Below are 17,245 nucleotides of genomic sequence, written 5' to 3'. Positions count from 1 at the left end.
CCCAAAACCCTCCCCAGGACCCAGCACTCCCTGCCGCGTCCCCACTGCCTCCCGCCTGTGCCGCCTGTCAGGTGGGTTTTGGGGCAAGAGAGAGAGCCTGTGTGGCCGCGTGGTGCAGGGCCTGCCACAGCGGGGGGCTTGGTGAGTGGGAGCTGGGACCCCTAGGCCTCCTGGGCCCTGGTCCCGCAGTCGTGCTTGTCCTGGGTCAGGGCCGCATCTTGGCTCTGTCCCCGACTCGGACCCTGGCCCTGCCTTGCTGCCTTGAGCCCCTAATCAGAGGGGACGCCCCAAATCCCTTTCCTGGAGGCCGGTGTGAGTGCCCTGCCCTCTGTCCCACCAGGCCAGGCTTGGCCTTGCAGCGAAAACATTTGTTCAGCCGTCTCTGGGTTTGGTGGCGCCCCACAGCCCACAATGGCCCCTTTGACTCGGCTGAAGGGGGCAGCCGTGCTGCAGCGGCTCCCCTAATGGGACCCGGGCCACCGCCTGCCCTGTCCCGCCCCCGGGCCTCCCAGCTGCTAACTGGATCCAGAGCCTCGCGTGGCCGTGTTGGGTCCACGCCGACCTCACCGCCCCGGGCTGCAGGGGGAGGCTGGGGCAGAGGCTGTGACCCGCGGGGGCCCTGGGCCTCCCTGCTGGCCCCAGGGCTCCCTCTCCCCCCAGGGCAGGGTCTCCAGGATGGGTGCTGTCCCCGAGACCCCACCCCCCAGTCCCAGCCAGAGCTACAGCTCTGACCCTGCCTTGGCCTGTGCCCTTCCTGAAAACCCTCCTGCTTCCAGGGCTTATGGAAAGGCAGAGGGCCAGGAGGCACCCCAGGGCCACCGGCCTGGCACCTCCTGCAGGCCTCTGGTCCTCCTCCTGAGCCGCCCGCTCCACGGCAGGGGTGGGGGACCGGAGGCAGGGCGCAGGCCTTCCCCACCTGAGCCCCGGCAGCAGGGCCGCAGGGCCGAGCTGGGCTGAGCGGGGTCACACTACCACTCGGCCAGCCTGAGAACCTGCAGGAGGGTTCTGGAAGCCTCCCAGTCCCAGGACCCTCCAAGAGGACTCTGGAAGGAGACGACTTAGGGCACCCTCTCTTAGAGGAGGGCAGGCCCGACCTGCCTGGGGGATCCTCTTGGCCCTTGTCTGCCGGGAGCACCTTCCCAGGCTCACACCTGGGCAGCACCCAGAGCGGGGCTGGGGCACCAGGCCCCAACTCCTGCTGGCAGCAGACTGGCCTGGGCAGGGGGAGGCTGTTTTAGCTGTGCCCCTAACCCTGGTTGGAGGTGGTCTGGTGCCCAAACTCTACCCCCCCATTGGGAGGCAGGACCAGGCGTCTGCCCCCAGCAGCCCCCCACCACCCTGGGGTTGCTGACCAGGGCCTGGTTCCGACCAGGAGAGCCCCTCCTCCCCACACCTCAGCTCTCACCAGAGCCCAGGACACCCCCCCACTCCCCACGTACCATGGGGCCACGCCCAAGAAAAATACTCTGATTTCATTTTCATTTTTGTTTCTTACAAAAGACTTTCATATCGTTTGTCTTATAAAAGCCAAAGTCCTTGTCTCAGTTTGAAAAACATTTTCCCAGAATAAATGGGAAAGGATTGCTTATAAATATATTTTTCTTAAAAAAAAAAAAAAAAAAAGCAAAACATGTTCCTAGAGCGTCTTTCTTTCCAGTTTGTTTTGTTCCTTTGCTCCTGAGGCTGAGGCTGGGGCCCCGCTCACTCTCCCTCTTCTCTCTGGGGGCTTCCTCCGGTGGCCCCCAGCCTCCTGGGGGTGGGGGCCAGGCTGGGGCCAGGCCCGTGTGTTGCCAGCACACAGTGGGACCAGACACGTGCCTGGGGGCTGCACAAGGCAGAGGACAGGACACACCATCCTTGGTGCGCTCGGGCTCCCAGGAGACCTGGGTACGCAGTCCTCACGGACGATGAGCCCAAGGTCCGGGAGGGCCAGAGATGGGCCTGCAGTCAGGCAGCTCCCCCTCCCTGCGCATCTGCCTCAGAGACGAGGACTTCTGGGTGGGCGGGTGGCCCCGCTGCCCTGGGCCTTAGGTGTAGGCCTTGGGCGGCAGGGGCCCCAGGAGGCCGGGCCCTGGACAGCCCATGAGCGGTGCCTCACACTCGGGCCCACCCAGCGGGGCCTCCCCACCCGCCTCAGCCACCAGGGGGCCTGGCTCCAGGGGCACCTTCACGCCCTCCAGCTCCAGGGGCCCAGCCCCCAGCCCCACCTGCCCTTTGCCCTGGGCCCCCGCAGCTGTGGCCCGGCCCCGCCGCACGCAGTAGGCCGTGCCCACGGCGGCCAGCGCGGCCAGGAGCAGGGCAGCCAGTGCAGGCGCGATGAGGAGTGGCAGGTGGCCCTCGTGGGCCTGGGTGACGGGTGCATGGCTGGAGCGGGTGGCAGGGGGCGTGCGGGCCTCCCCGCAGGCCTCCTCACCCTCGGGGACCCACGCGGCCCCCAGGGGCTGAACACAGACGGAGTAGGTGGCATTGGGCCGCAGCTGAGTGACCGTGTACTCGGCGAGCGAGGCAGGCAGCCGCAGCATCACCAGCCGCTTGTCGGGACCTGACAGGTTGCGGTAGGTGAGGCGCAGGCTGCGGAGCGGCACGGGGCTCTGCAGGTAGCGCTGGAGCCCCACACGCAGGGAGGTGGGGCTGGCGGGCTCCAGGAGCAGGGCACGGGGCGGCCCAGGCGTGGCCGGAGCGGGGGTGGGCCGCGTGCCCGGCTCCTCCCGGCCCTCGCAGTACAGGCCTGCACGCCCCGGGGGGCACAGGCACTCCAGGTGGCCCCGCGCGCCCAGGCTGCAGGTGCCCCCATTAAGGCAGGTGGATGCTGGACAGTCCTGGGGTGGGGGGGCAGGCGCCACGGTGGGCCGGGCAGCGGGCGGAAGGCTGGGGGCCTCGCTGGCCGGCTCTGTGGGCCAGGGGAGTGTGGGCACCACACTGGGCGGCGGGGGTGGGGGCTCGTGGGCAGCGGGCCCCGTGGTGGGTGCCGTGGCCGTGGTGGTGGTGGTGGTGGTGGTGGTGGCTGGGCAGCCGAAGTCGGCGTAGTCCAGCTGCAGGAGCAGCCGGCCAGCATTCTTCGGGGGGAAGTGGCAGCGCGTCTCTTCAGGGCTTGCCAGCGTGACACGGCTCTCACGCACCCACTGGCCAAACCAGCTCAGCAGGCACACGCAGTTGAAGGGGTTGCGGGCAGCAGCCAGCAGCCGCAGCCGGGGCAGGGGGCCAAAGAGCGCAGGCGGCAGGGCCTGCAGGCTCAGGTTGCTGAGGTCTAGCTCCTGCAGGGCGGCCAGGCCAGCCAGCTCCTCAGGCCGCAGCTGGGCGATGCGGCTATTGCCAGCCAGCCGCAGGTGCGTCAGGCCCTGCAGAGCCCCAAGTGCAGGTGGCACCTGCTCCAGCTGGTTGTCAGACACATCTAGATCATGCAGGTTCTGCAGCGGGCCCAGGAGCCCCTCTTCAAGCTGGTGCAACCCCAGGCCGGCCAGCCGGAGCGTCTCCACTTTGGGGGTGTCCAGGGCCCCCGGCTCCAGCCCTGGGAGGCTGTTGTGGCTGAGGTCGAGCAGCAGCAGGCGTGGCAGGTGCAGCGGGGGCAGCGCCCGCAGCTCATTGTCCTGCAGCTTGAGCTCCAGGAGACGGTCGAGCATGTCGAAGGCCCCTGGCTGGACGAGGCGGATGTGGTTCTTGCCCAGGTAGAGGCGCTCAAGGCGGCGCAGGCCGCGGAAGGTCTCGTTGGTGACCTCGCGGAGCCTGTTGCCTGTCAGGTCCAGGTTGGTGAGGTTAGCGAGCAGCTGGAAGACCCCGCCGGGCAGGCTGGCAATCTGGTTCTGTGACAGATCCAGGAGCTGCAAGCCGGGCAGGCCCGCGAAGCTGCCCGCGTCAAGCGTGGTGATGCCGTTCTCAAAGATGTACAGGCCCAGCGTGTCGGGCGGCAGGTCACGGGGCACCCGGGGACCCCTGCGGGCCGCGCAGAAGACTGTCTGCTGCTGGTGGCACTGGCAGCCCGCCGGGCAGCCATGCACCGGCCCACAGCCCAGGGCCAGCAGCAGGAACAGCAGCGGCAGCAGCAGGGCCGGGGGTATCCTGGGGTGCATTTTCTGGTCCCTGGTGGCACAGAGGAGACAGATGGGGAGACTGTGAGTTGGAGTCCCCAACAAACAGGAAGGGAATGGTCCGCCTCCCGCCCCCACTTCCAGCCCAGCACAGTGGCCGGGAGCCAGGTCCCCAGCCCTGTAGGCTGTCACAACTCTGCGGGCATGCCGCGGGAGAGGCCTGCGGAGGTGGGCCCCAGGCCTGGCACCCGTCAGCCACGAGCCATGTCTCTCACCCAGGCCCCGGCCTGTCCAGGCGGGTGCCACCTGGCTGTGCTAAGCAGGAGCATCCAGCTCTGCGGCCCCGGCCCCCACAAAGCTCCGCCGAGGTGGGCAGGGGAGGGCGAGTCCCGGGAGAGGCTGCCCCTCCCTGCCGTGGCGGAGAATGCAGTCAGCCTGGCGCGTAAGCAGAGAAGCTGGCCGCCCTGGCCGCCGGCCCCCACGCTCCCCGTCTCCTCCGAGTGAGGGAGACCGCAGCCGGCAAGGCTTCACATGGAAGTCATCGGGATCGGTGTTTTTCCACTTGTGAAGTCAGACCTGCCCAGGGTGGGAGCTGTGAGCCCGCCAGGATGTGGCCAGCGGGAAGGCGGCTGGAGAGGGGGCCGCGGAGGCCTGGAGCACTGGGCGACGGTGAGGGGCAGGGAATGCCTGTCTTCAGAGGGGACGGCCCCGGCCTCCCTGGGTGACCCAGGGCTCAGGTCAGGGGCCCTCACTCGCTCCTTTGGTACTCCTTGGACTCTGTCCTGGGCCCGGCGAGGGCAACGCTGAGTCGCAGCCCTCCCTGGGGTCACTGGCCATTACCACTGCCCGGGACAGGCCGAACATTTTCCAGTCTTCTCCCCTCATCCCCCAATGGTTATTCCAGGTAGAAACTGTTCTTAGCGCTCCTAGGTGAAGAAAACAGGGCTCCCCGCAGGGGCAGGACTGCCGCCACCCCTCACAGGGCCAGGGAGCTGAGCTGGGGCCCGGCCTAACCGCTTCCAGGTGTGCACTGCCCCCACGCCGGCCCCAGGGTCTGTGCCCCCTCCCCACGCAGGGCCCGGAACTCCAGAGCCCAGAGCCCGGCCCTCCCCCAGCCACACCAGCCTCCAACCCTTGGCCAGAAAGTTGCCCCAGACAGGAAATGTCCAGGACACAAAAGCACCCCCGACACATACACACCCAGGGACAGCCCTCGCCTTTGGGCCCCCAGAGCCCCCTGAGCCCCACAGGGTGCCAGCCTGGCCCTGGGAGGCAGCCTCACCTCCCCAGACTCCTGCTCACACAAGGGCCTTTTGTGCTGTTGTGCAGGCCTCCCCTTCCCCCACAGGCCCGTCCAGCCCCGCAGGTGACACCACCCCCTGCCCAGCCTATATGCTGCCCTGGAGTCGGGGAGGAACCCGGGGGCCGCTGCAGAGAGGGTCTGCCTAGCGTACCCCCCGCCAGCAGCCTCCAGACCCCAGCCCCTCAGGAACACCCCAGGACAGCCGCCACCCCAGCCCCAGCCTGGGTGCCCCCACCCTGCCCACAGCGTGGTCCTGGGGCTGGCTCCCCTTCAAGGAGTTCTCCATTTACAGAAGTGCCAACCAAGGTCCTGTCCGTGAGCCCGAGACCCCGCCTGCCCTGGTCCCCCATCTCCCCAGCACCCACGGAGCTCGTCTTTGCTAAAGGGTGGGCTGGGCAGGGAGGTGGGGGGTTGCCTAGGGAGGGCCTTGCACTGAGCATCTGCTGAACCGGAACCCTGGGGGCCCGTGTGCCCATCCTGGGGCCCCTGTGCCCCCCAGTGCTGCAGCCCTGCCTCCTCCCCTCCTCCCTGGCTCCGGAGAGCGCGGGTGCGGCCTGGCCTCCAGATGTTGGCGCCGAGTGACCCCATCCCTCCCTGCAGCCACGTGGGGGGTGAGGCTCCCTTCCCCTGAGTCAGCCCTCCGGGCTGGGCTGGCCGAGGTTGGGACGGGAGCAGCCAGGCCCCGGGCTGGGAGGGGGCCCTACGCGTGGCCAGCCGGTCCACCCCGCGGCCCCAGCCCCCCCGGACACGTATAAGGTCACGGTTAAGAGCTCGCGCCGCGGCGGGCCACCCCAGACTGTGTGTCTGAGCTGCCAGGCCTGAGCCGCCTCGTGTGTAGCGCAGGGGCGGTATCTGTAAGGGGGGAGATGGGTGCAGACCCAGTCAGCTGTCCCGGCCGGCCCTCGGACGCCTGCGGCCTGTGCTGTGGGGGCTCCCCCTTCTCCCCAAGGGCTGCGGGCTTGGCCCCAGTAATCAGCAGGAGTGGGGGGACACGCAGGCTGACATGTCACGAGCTGCGGAATGTGCCGTCGTGGCGGGGTGGGGGGAGGCTGGGCTCCTGGGCTCCCAGGTCTGCTTCCCATCCCCCAGGGGCAGGAGGGGGCCCCTCGGCCCAGCGGGAGGCTGGGGCTTTAGAGCACGGCCAGCTGCTGGTACCGAACCAGCTCGAACCACCCCAGGAGGGACCGCAGAGGGCAGAGGGTGGCAGGGCCAGGGGCCAGAATTGGGCTCCTAAGTAGCTTTGCAGCCACTCCAGGCAAAACCCTCCTTGACGTTGGGTCAGATGGGTGCGCGGCCTGCCCTCCCCACCCTTGGAGGTGTTCTGAGCAGCCAGTGTCGTTGCTGCCCTTGTTTCTGTTTGTTTTTAATCGGGGAATTTACAATTTGTCATTGGGGTGCCTGCCTGCCGGGTGCCGTCCTGGGATGACGGGACAAGATCCAAGCCGCTGACCCGAAGGGGGAGGGCGAAAGTTCTGGGGACAGCCTTAGGGTCATGGAGGCAACTGTGAGGGCCAGGCCTCTTCTCGCCACCCGCAGCAGCCTCAGACGGCACCGACGTGCTCCCCCCCTGCCAGGGCGGCTGGGGGCTCTCTGCAGGGGGTGGTGGGAGGTGGGGGCCTGGGCTGTGCTCCAGCCTGGCTGCCTCCAGGTGACCATGGCTAGGCCGGGGCTGGGAGACAGCGCCTGGTCCTTGGGGGGGTTTAGTTTGTACCCGGAACACATCCCGGGTGGTCAATAACCATTAGCTACGTGGCCTGTCGTAAAACATGAGCCAGCTGTTGGGCAACGGGGGGCTCTGGGCCCAGGGTCAAGGCCACCATCTCAGATAGCCCTCAGCCCGCAGGTGATGGGAGCGTGGGAAGGGGAGCTGGGCAGGGGCCTGATGGGGGGTGTGAGCTGTCCTTTGGCCAGCCCCCTCCAGGGCATGACAGGGGACAGCGGGAGAGTGTTAGGAACAAGGAAAACTAAGGGCCTCCGTCATCTCAGCTCTTAGGGACCCCACCCACCACTCCGAGTGTGGCCACACTGTGTGCACCCCCTGTAACGTGCTGGGGCTGGCGGGGAGAGGCATGGCTGGGGGTGACCTCGGGGCTGTTCCGGTTCTTATTTCTGGGGAAGGCGCTGTGCCCAGCCAGGTGGGTGCTAGGCTCAGACAGACAGGGAGACGGGTGCTGCAGGTCCCAGCCCTGAGGCTCTGGATCCTCTGGCTGAGCAGCACGGGCCCGGCCTGGCAGCAGCTCAGCCCCGGGAGGCTGCCAACCCCCCACCCCACCCCAAGGCAGGCGGGACCGCTGCTGGCAGCCGGGATGGCTGGCTCCGGTTTCGCTGACGTGTCCGAGGAGGTCCGGGCCCCTGGCCGAGTCTGCCCTGTCTCCTTTCCCGGGGCCACAGCAGCCCCTGGCCCAGCAGGGCAGAGAGCCTGGGGGTCTCCACCCCGGGCCCCCAGGGGATGGGCAGAGGATGCCGGGCCTCAGTTCCTCCAGGCTTCTCCCGGGACCCTCTCTCCAGGAGCCCACCCCCATGTCCACCTCTGCCTGTTCCCTCTGCACCCTCCCGGCAGCCAGCTCAGCTCATGGAGCCGACTGCCGGAACTAGGAGTGCGGCATGACACGTGCCCTGTGACCTTGTCCAAGTCCTCTTCTCCCCACCGAGCTCCCACATCCCACCTGTAATTCTAGGGTGTTCTCCACTCCAGCTATACAGCAGAATCACTCGGGAAGCTTTTTAAAAATCCTTAGTCCTGGGACTCACCTCTGGGCCATTTCAATCAGAATTTCAGGGGCTGAGGCCCAGGCAGTGACATTCTGGAAAGACTCCCCAGGTGAGCTCCCCTTCCAGCCAGGGTTCCGACCGCTGGGTGGACTGACCGCCAAGGGGGGCCGGGCCAGCAGCTGTGGGGCCTGTCCAGGTGAGGCCCGGCTGGCAGCCAGGACCGGCCTCCCTCCTCCGCCCACGCATGCCAGCCGGGCCCAGGTGGGTCTGACTGCACCGTGGGTGACCTGGCAGCCGCCCGACCTGCCTGCCCAGGGCAGGGGAACCTGTGACTAAGGCCACTGCCAGCTCAGGGGAGCCTCCGGGCAGCAGACGAGCCTGAGTCAGTGACAAGAGGTGTCACCTGTTTGGGGAGGTGTGAGGTGGCGGCTGTGGCCCGACCAGATTCCAACGTCGGCACATGGCTGGCGTGACGCCGCCGGGGCTGGGCTCGGACAGGCCACCTGGGCCAGGCACCCACCTGATGGGGCCCTCACCCTGCAATTAACCCTCAACTCACCAGAGTCAGACTTTAGTCACCAGGAGGGGTGGCCTCCCTGGGCCTCAAGCCAGTGGGGCCCAGGCTGTCTGGGGCCTAGAAGGGCTCAGAGAAGGAAGTGGCCGCAGCAGGGGGCTTGCCTTTCTCCCTTTCACCATGCCCCACCTGCCAGCCAGAGTTCCTGGGCCCTCTGGGGCAAAGGGGTCTTCCCAGGTCTGTAAGCTAAGGATGGGCAGGTGGAACTGATGGGGGGAGAGCGGGAACTGGTCCCCGGCCCAAGCCCTGCCCCCACGGCTCCTTCTCACTGCTGCCCACCAGGCTCCAGGGTGCCAGGGGCCCCAGGCACATCCTGCCCCTTCTCCGTACAGGCCAGCTCTCTGCTCGCCTTAATTAAATCTCTCCGGCAGCGTCCGAGGAATGTCAGAGGCTTATTGCATCCCCCCAGGAGTGGGGGCGGGGGCACCCTCCCCAACCTTGGAGAGGGACTGACCCTCGCCTGCACCCCACCAACATCCACCACCAAGCCAAGGTGGCCGCAGGGAGCCTCCTCACGCCCAGGGAGGCTGGAATGAGGAAAGGCCCAGCCGGCCGGCCGGCCCAGCTTAGGGAAAAAGCAATCCGGCTGTCTCTGGAATGTGGAAGCCGATAAAGGAAGGAGGCTGAGCCCCCAGCCCCTCCCCAGTGCACACATCCCCACCGCAGCAGCACCCCCACTCCACCCACAGACACACAGCCCGGCCCCAGTCACGCGCACGCGGACACACGCCCACGCGGACACACGCCCACTGGGCCCTGCTCCTGCCTGGCGCACACCCCCTCCCCCTTCTCCAAGAACTCACGCAAATTCCAGAGCAGTGAGGGGAGCTGGTTTTCTTGGCAGCCACTGAGCCTTGGGCTCCCCAACCCAGGGAGGGGACTCAAAGGAGTGCTGAGGGGCCTCAAGGAGGGGCCACTGGCCAGCGAGGTGGCCCTGCTGCCCTCCGCTGGTCAGCCAGAGGCTGGCTGGCCCGGCTGCTAGGTGGGAGCCCCGGCCTGGGCTCAGCTGGGGCCCTGCTCTCCTGCTCCCAGGGGCTGTCCAACTGGGGGCATGATCCCCTTACAAGCCCCCAGAAGAACTTAACTCTCTTGACCTAGAACTTGTCCCAGGTTCCCAGGGCTGCAGTGGGGCAGGCAGTGTCAGGACTGGGAGCTGGGAGCTAGGAGCCGGAGAGCCAGCTCTGCCCAGGTATCTCCCCGGTGTGGGGCTGCTTGCTCAAGGGAGCTTCTGGGGGTGCACAGGTCTGGGTGGCAGCTGGCAGGGGCTGCAGGCACTGACCCATCGTCCTTCCCCATTCAGAGACTGGAGAAAGTGGCACCTCAGGGCGAAGGCCCTGGGACGCCAGCCCTCAACCCCGACCCCAATTGGGTAGCTGCTGGGGGACAGGCTGTGCCCAGGTCCCCAGCCTGGCACGTGCCCGCTCATCCTCCCTTCCCCGGCCCGAGGGAGGCCAGATAATAGTCTGGAGGGAATCCAGCCGCGCTGCTCATTACCAGAGCCCTCTTCCTGCCTCTGACACTGTGTTTACAGAAGCTCCCGGGGCTGATTCCCCCAGGGAGAGGAGGGCAACGATGGGGCTGCTCTCCCATCCCCCCACCCGCCCTGCTGGGCCTTACCAACAGCTGGGCCACACCGGGCTTCCCTGCCCGCCCCCCAGGTTCTGGTGGACCCCCACTCTGAGGGCACCAGCCCAGGCCCCTGCTCCTTGCCACCCAAAGCCCAGCCTGCCCACATGGGCAGGCCCTTGAAGGTTTAGCCCAGTCCTGAACCCCCTCCCCGCAGAGGTTCTAGGGGACCGCTCTGCAGAGCCTCACCTGCTCTTGGCGCAAAGGCATGCAGGGGGCCACCTGGACCCTCGGGGCCTCTTCCTCCTTCCCACCCTGCAGGCTCCACCCCCGAGCCCCTGGGAAGAGGCAGCCAGTAGCCCTGGCGTGGTAATCGTTAACTAGTGGGGGTGATGCAAAATGCCTGGCACCAGGGTTGGCACCAATTGGCTGGGGACCTTGGCCACTCTCAGACCCCAGGGCAGCCAGTCCAGGGACACAAAGGACTAGGCTGGCTCCAGGCCATGGGGCTTGTAGCCTCTGTCAAATCCCCTTGCTGGGCAGAGAGACGGGGCACCCTAAAACCTGGAGCACTTGGCCTGGCCAGCCAAGGACTGTTCCCCACCTGAGAGAGCTGGGCCCTCAGTTACCTGCAAATCGTCGCCATCTCCCTGGCTGCACGGAGTGACCCGCCGGTCTGCTGGGGGGAGGCGGGGGGACCGAGCCAGCCTCTCCGACCCCAGGAGGGAAAAGAAACCCAAGACTGCTGCTCGGCCACCCCCTCAAAGAGGTTTGATTCATAAAACTGGTCATGCCGGAGGGCCCGGCCGTGGGAGGAGGAAGCGAGGGAGGGGGTGTTTATTTTGTCCGCTCGCAGCCGCGTCCGGAGAGCCGCGGACACACGCGGGGCTGGGGGCTGCCGGCGCCCCGGGACGCGCGGGGGGCTCACCGGCTCCCGGCGCGCGCCCCCGGGTGCGGGAGCCGGTGCGGGGCTGGGGGCTGCGCGCCCCGCCCGTGTGTGCGTACGCGCGCGGGGCGCCCCCGGCCCCGGCAGACACTCACCCGGAGGCGGCGGCGGCGGAGGGAGCTGGGCGGGGCGGGCCGCGGCCTCGGTGCTTCCCGCCGGCCGGCCCGAGGGTCCTGGGTCCGGGACGCAGCCGCGTCCGCCGTCCCCGCGGTCTCCGGCGTCTCCCGCCCGGGCTCGGGCTCGGGCTGCGGGGCGGCTCGCGGGGGGCGGGGCCGGGGGCGGGGCGGCGCCGCATTGGCGGGCGGGCCGGGGGCGGGGGCAGGGAGGGCCGCCCCTTCTCTCCGCGGCAGGGTCCCCGTGGCGCCGGGCGACCCCGGGGCTCCTGGGTTCGCGTCCGCTCTGCCGCCGTTTGCTGTGTGCCCTGGGGCAAGTCGCCCTCCCTCCCGGGGTCCCTGGTGTCTGGTCAAAAGCGAGCGGATTTTGAGCCAGATCGAGAGCCTGGAGGCGCGGGGCAGGCAGCACAAACGCAGAAGCGGACCCAGGGCGGGGCCAGCCGCTCCCGCGACCACCCGTGCCTGGGCGTCGGGGTTGACGCGAGAAACTGGAAGTCCAGACTTTCGGACGACATCTCCCGAGGTGGCGGTGTGGGTACATAACTCGGATTTCACAAAACCCTGGGCAGGCCACACAAAGCCCCTCTCGGTTCTGGGGTCCTCTTACCCATGGCTGGGAGCTGGGAGCATCCCTGGATCCTTCCCTGTGGTGTAGATGCGGGGAAGGGGGAGTGACCGCTGCCCAAGGCCCCGCAGTCACTGGCCGTTTCAAGGCCAGGACACCCAGGGTGGACGGTGGGAGTTTGGCCCTCACCCTCTGTGGGTGGGGCCTGGGCTGCAGCCGACAGTGACCCTTGGTTGGACACGAGGGGCGGGGACAGGGGACAGGCTAGTCCAGAAAAATCCCCTGCCTTGGAGGATTCCAGGAAAGCATCTGCCTCCCCCACCCCACCCCCTCCACCCCCGTGTTTGTGCTCAGGGCCATGCCTCAGAGCCTCGGGGGACCGGCTGAGCTCCCGGCTTCCTGAGGGGCTGGGACACCCACCACCCCCTGCAGCCTGCCCTGGTCTCCGGAGTCCTGAAGGCTGTGGTTTCGGGCAGTCTCGGGGACTCGCTCTCCTCCAGAAGACAGGACGGCCTCTGTGTCCGGCTGTTGTTGGGGGCTGAGGAGGCTGCTGTCTGCTCCCAGGCTGGGACGGTCGCCTTCTAGATGTCCCAACTCAGCACCTTTCCTGGCACAGGCCCTCTTGCCACCAGGGCTCCTTGCAGGATGTCCAGCGCCCACACCCCACAGACCCACACTGCATTTGTTTCTTAGCAGGTGTGGACGTAGGGTTGCGGTGGCTGAGCAGCTGCTGCTCCTCAGCCGGAGCTGGCGCCAGGTGGGCCTCACCTGGCTTACACAGGCACTTGTCAGATGCTTGAAGCTGTTGCTAATAATTAGGATTCAGGTGGTTTCACTTTAAAACAGGGCTTCCCGGCTAGAACAGGAATACGCAGCCGGGCCCAGTGGCTCCTGCCCTCTCCTTCCCCCTGCAGCTGAGGCTCTGCCTCCCCAGGCCATCCCGGTCCCCACCACCCACCATCGCCTCACCCCAGCTGCTTCTTCCCTCGTGAGTGTTTCCTGCTGGGCCCTGCTGATCGAGGTCAGCCTGCCCCTGTGCCTGTACCCTTTTGTCCCCAAGGCCCTCAGGAGCGTTCACAGATGCCCTGAAGGGGGGTGGGGGGTGTGCTCTGAGGACCTCCAGCCCGGCTTTCCCCAAGGAACAGAACCTCCCAGCAGCACCTCAAAGGCGCCCACCCCTGTGGCCAGTTCTCCATCTGGAGAGACCTCCTTTCTCCAGAGCCCTGATTGCCCAGCCTGGGCCCACACAGGCCCTGCTCCCCAGACTCAGAGATCCAAGTGCCACCCTCCTGAGAACCTGGAGCCTCCATGAAGGGAGGGTGCTGGGTCCTGACTGCCCAGCCTGGGTGACAGGAACAGATCCCAGGGACCTGGCCTGCTGTGGGCTAGCAGCAGCACCAGGGTGTCTAGGCTGGTGGGCTGCCGGGAAGAGGGGGCTGGAAGGGAGGGTCAGGGAGGGGTCTTGTAGCTGCTACTCCCCACAGGCACCGCCGGGGACTTCCTCTGCACACTTATGGCGAGAGCACCGGGAGACCTAATGGAGAGCATCCGGGTCTAATGCTTTCCCCACATGGCCCTCTCAGTACCACCTGTCTCCTGCCTCTCCTGGGACCTGAGCTGGGGCAGAGGGGCACCCTGGGCTCTAGAACTTCCATGGCTTTGGGCCTGGGCTCAGATCCCTTCCCCAAGACAGGCGTGATGCCCTTACATCTCCATGGCGTCTGTGCCAGCCCTCACCACCTCTGTCCTCTGCTGGGCCCAGCTCACCTCCTGCATTCCAGACCCAGACATGGTTTGGCTCTCTGTGGGAGGCCTGGGGTCAGGCCCGTGCCAGCTCTTGACCAACCCTTGGGGCCAGTGCTGTGACCCCATTTCCTGGCCCCCGCCACAGCAGGCAGGATGCTCTCGCCTGGTGGAGCTGCCCGGGTGGCTCTGCCCAAGGCGAGAAAGACTGGCCCGACCTGTCGGAGGAGCCAGCCCGCCCTGCCCTCCGTGACTTCCTGTCCCTGTGCCCCCAGGCCTGAGTCAGTGGGCCTGTGGGGCCGATGGGCGGGGGGCCAAGGGAGGCCAGGGTGGCTGCATAAGGATGTCGGTGTGGTGCACAGGTAGGCCCAGTGCCAAGAGGAAACACACAGGCACGATCCCCATTCGCACCTGGGCCAGGGAGGGAGAGAGGTGCCCCCCCTCCCCAACCCACCTGCCTCTCAGCCTCCGCCCTGAGCCCCCCGTTCCCGCCAGCTCCCCCTCCGCCCCCCGCCTGCCTCAGCCCTGCAGCTGATTCGAGCATGATCTCTGCCCAGCTCAAATCGGATCTGTTTCCTCTCTGCTTCCAGCGTGTCATCAGCTTCGTTGCTCGCAAAATGGAGCCAGACCTCCTGTTGCCCCAGCAGCAGGCTGCCCTCCGTCCCACCCGCCAGCCCCTCCGCAAGCCCCCCTGCCCAGCCAGCCAGCGGGTCCCCTTCCTCCCCATTCCTCAAATGGGGCCTTTGCACGTGCCACTCTCTCCTTCTCTGGGATGGCCCCCCTTGGCAGCATTAATTCCACCTTAAGCTTTGGGTTATAGGGATGCCCTCTTATCCCCACAGCGGGGACCCCACAAGTCAGGATCTTGGAGACCTTTCCTCATTCATCTTTGGGATGTGCGGTCAGTTGTCTGCCTCTCGCTCTGGGCTGTGAGCTCCTTGAGGACAGGGCAGGGCCTGATGCCCATTCCACCCGTCACATCTGCGGGCCGAGCCTGGGTCAGGCACAGAGCCGCCCGTCAGGGGAAAAAGCAATCACGAATGAATGAGTGAGCAAAAGCCCCGTCAGGGCTGCTGAAAGGGACCCTCCAGGGTCAGCGTGCAGGACACACAAAGTTCACACGGCACCTTTGCCCCCCACGGCAGGCGGTGGGAGGCAGCGGGCAGGCCTGGCAGGAAGGATAGCCTCCGAGCCCAGCTCGCCCTGCCGCCCGAGGTAATTAGGGGCCTGAGTTACTCACAGGTGACAGGCCCGGGCCCTCCAGGAAGCTGTGGAGACACCGTGCCCCACCCAGCCTCCCAGCCCACTGTGTCCCGGCGGGTGGGCAGGCAGCTCGTGGGGGGGGGCAGGGAGGGGGAGGCTGGGCCCTTTGTTGCCTGGGTGAGGGACAGAGGCAGCTGCCACAGCTGGGTGACCCCTGACCGCTGGGGATGGGCTTCTGTTTGAGGGTGTGTTGGGGTCAGTAGGGGTCCAAGCTTGGGGTCTCGGGGACATGGCTTGCCAGCCAGGAGCCAGAAACAGGTAAAGGTACCCATGAGCCCTCCCTCCTGGGTCCTGCTTCTCACCCCCGGACACTGGGCAGGAGGGCAGCTGGTCAAGGCTGAGACGCACAGAGAGGCAGGGGCTCTGGGGCTTGTCCTCTCACACCACCCCAGCCACCATCCCCTCCTGCCAAGGCTCCTACCTGGGGAACAGAGAGGGGACGAGAGCCCTGCCCTCTGGCCCGGCCTGGGCCGCAGCCGTGGGAGGGACAGGGACACAGCTCAGCCAAGGAATCCCCCCTCCCAGGGCACCCGAGTCAGAACCTGTGTCCTGTGTCCCTAAGAAGCCACCAAGGTCGGCAAGTAGCTCCTGGACTAGTCAAATGCCTGATTCCTGGAGCCCACCCATAGAGAGGCAGCACGGGGTGGAGTGGTTGTAGCCCCCTGCCCACCCTGTAACACTGGCGTGGTGTCCAGGCCGGCTGAGGTGGGCCTGGGGACAGAATGTAGGTGGGGTCTTCCCCTAATTGGGGTGCCTGGCACAGGGATCAGGACTGGGGTACGGACAGAAGGGGAGGCTCCAGCACGAGTCCTGGATGAAGCTGGCTGGGTGGGGGCAGGAGGGGACCTGGGGAAAGACAAGCTGGGACGTGGGAATGTCTGGGTGTCACGGGCCCAAGGGGAGGAGGCGGAGGGCCCTGCAGGACAAGGCTGGACACAGCGAGGGCAGCGTTGCCCCAGCTCCCAGGCCCCCAGCCCTCTGCCCCCCCTCACCCAGGGGATGGGCAGTGACCCCCGACCGGCCCTCTCCCCCCAGGTCTCTGATGCCCCTGCTGGACCCAGACTCCGGGCTCCTGGTCCTGGCGGGAAAGGTGAGCGAGATGCTGGAGCTCTGCTCCCCACCTCCATGACTAGCACCCCCATTTCTGCCCAATGCCCAGCCCTAAACTTCCATCTCACTAGCCTGCCAGGAAAGGGGGATGTGTAGGAAAGCTCACCCACTCTGAGAGAAGGGACAGGAGTGGCCCAGTGTGGGGAGCAGTGCAGCTCAGTCTTGCCCCCATCCCTCCTGCCCCCAGGCCTAGTGGCCTCCTATGGGGCGTCCCATGGGGCCGGGATAGCCACTGTCCCCAAGATGGCAGCTTCACGAGGCCTGGAAGAGGAGAGGGCCTGGCTGTGTAGAGAAGAGGAGGCACTGAGTAGATACTGGCTGCCAGTCCCCGGCCCGCCCGCCCGCCCCACGATGCTGAGGTGGACAAGTGAGGCAGAGGCCATGGGGGTTAGCTCAGCGTCCAGAGGAGGATGTGCTCAGTGGCCATCCGCCGTGGTTCTTGCGCTGAAGCCCTGGGGGGTGAGGCGGCAGCCAGTGCTAGACCCGGGGCGTGCATGTAGTTCGGGCGGAGCTCAGGCCAGGCTTGTTCCAGGGTGAGAGTCAGCTGTCCTGCTACGAGGTGGCCACGCAGCAGCCGGCGCTGAGCCCGGGTAAGCCCCCACCTCCTGCCCACTGCCCACCGCCCACCACCTCGCCCCTCACCCACCCTGACTGTCCCCTGTGGCGTCCCTGCCAGTGAACCAGTGCGTCCTGGAGAACGTGCTGCGGGGTGCTGCCCTGGTGCCCCGGCGGGCGCTGGCTGTCACCAGCTGTGAGGTGCTCCGTGTCCTGCAGCTGAGCGACACGGCCATCTTGCCCATCAGCTACCACGTGCCCCGCAAGGTGAGGGGGCCCGATCAGGGGGCTGGGAGGTCCTGGGGGGCCCGGGGCCTCACTGTCACTGTCATTGCTCCCAGGCTGTGGAGTTCCACGAGGACCTGTTCCCCGACACTGCGAGCTGCGTACCCGCCTGTGACTCCCAAGCCTGGTGGGCAGGGAGCTGTCAGCAGGTAGGACTGCGGCCTTGTTGGGGCCACCAGGCAGCACCCCCACCCCTGGCCCCACAGTCCAGCTCAGCACTGACTCAGCTGGGCCGTCCCTGTTGACCCCTCCCAGCGGCTCCCTTCCACACATGGCGGCCCCCGTCCCACGCCCACTCAGGACCCCTAACCGCCCACCTCTTTGCACAGGTGCAGCGGGTCAGCCTCAACCCAGCCCGCCGACCCCACACCAGCTTCACCTCCCGACTGGTGCCCCCCGCGGAGCCCTCCGCTGACCCAGCCCAGCCTGCAGGGACACCTGTGGGTGACACAGACCCAAGCGTGAGTGCCGAGATTGTCCCCACT

The 17,245-nt window shown here is 67.2% G+C and overlaps 2 protein-coding genes across 4 annotated transcripts in view; one reads left to right on the top strand and one right to left on the bottom strand.

Moving 5' to 3' along the window:
• LOC119517966 (coronin-7) overlaps window positions 1-17,245 on the top strand; it is a 52,381-nt gene that overhangs the window by 27,486 nt on the left and 7,650 nt on the right. For both annotated transcript variants that reach the window (XM_037815060.1, XM_037815061.1), the window contains exons 10-14: window positions 15,846-15,900; window positions 16,453-16,510; window positions 16,597-16,742; window positions 16,817-16,909; window positions 17,090-17,221. In XM_037815060.1, coding sequence (XP_037670988.1) covers window positions 15,846-15,900; window positions 16,453-16,510; window positions 16,597-16,742; window positions 16,817-16,909; window positions 17,090-17,221 — 484 coding nt within the window. The remainder of the gene's footprint in view (window positions 1-15,845; window positions 15,901-16,452; window positions 16,511-16,596; window positions 16,743-16,816; window positions 16,910-17,089; window positions 17,222-17,245) is intronic.
• VASN (vasorin) lies at window positions 1,592-11,333 on the bottom strand. Of its 2 annotated transcripts, none has more exons than XM_037815063.1 (2): window positions 10,810-10,852; window positions 1,592-4,077 (listed from the first exon to the last, which is right to left on the bottom strand). In XM_037815063.1, exons 1-2 carry the CDS (start codon window positions 10,824-10,826, stop codon window positions 2,028-2,030), a joined length of 2,067 nt encoding a protein of 688 aa, XP_037670991.1. In that variant the 5' UTR covers window positions 10,827-10,852; the 3' UTR covers window positions 1,592-2,027. The 2 variants fall into 2 exon arrangements, with proteins under 2 accessions (XP_037670991.1, XP_037670990.1); XM_037815062.1 differs by lacking the exon at window positions 10,810-10,852 and adding an exon at window positions 11,222-11,333 and having other exon boundaries at window positions 1,593-4,077.

Source organism: Choloepus didactylus, chromosome 21 (assembly GCF_015220235.1).
Source record: "Choloepus didactylus isolate mChoDid1 chromosome 21, mChoDid1.pri, whole genome shotgun sequence".
NCBI classification, from domain to species: domain Eukaryota; kingdom Metazoa; phylum Chordata; class Mammalia; order Pilosa; family Megalonychidae; genus Choloepus; species Choloepus didactylus.
Note: the sequence above shows the minus strand (reverse complement) of the source record. Positions and strands in the feature narration are given on the sequence as shown.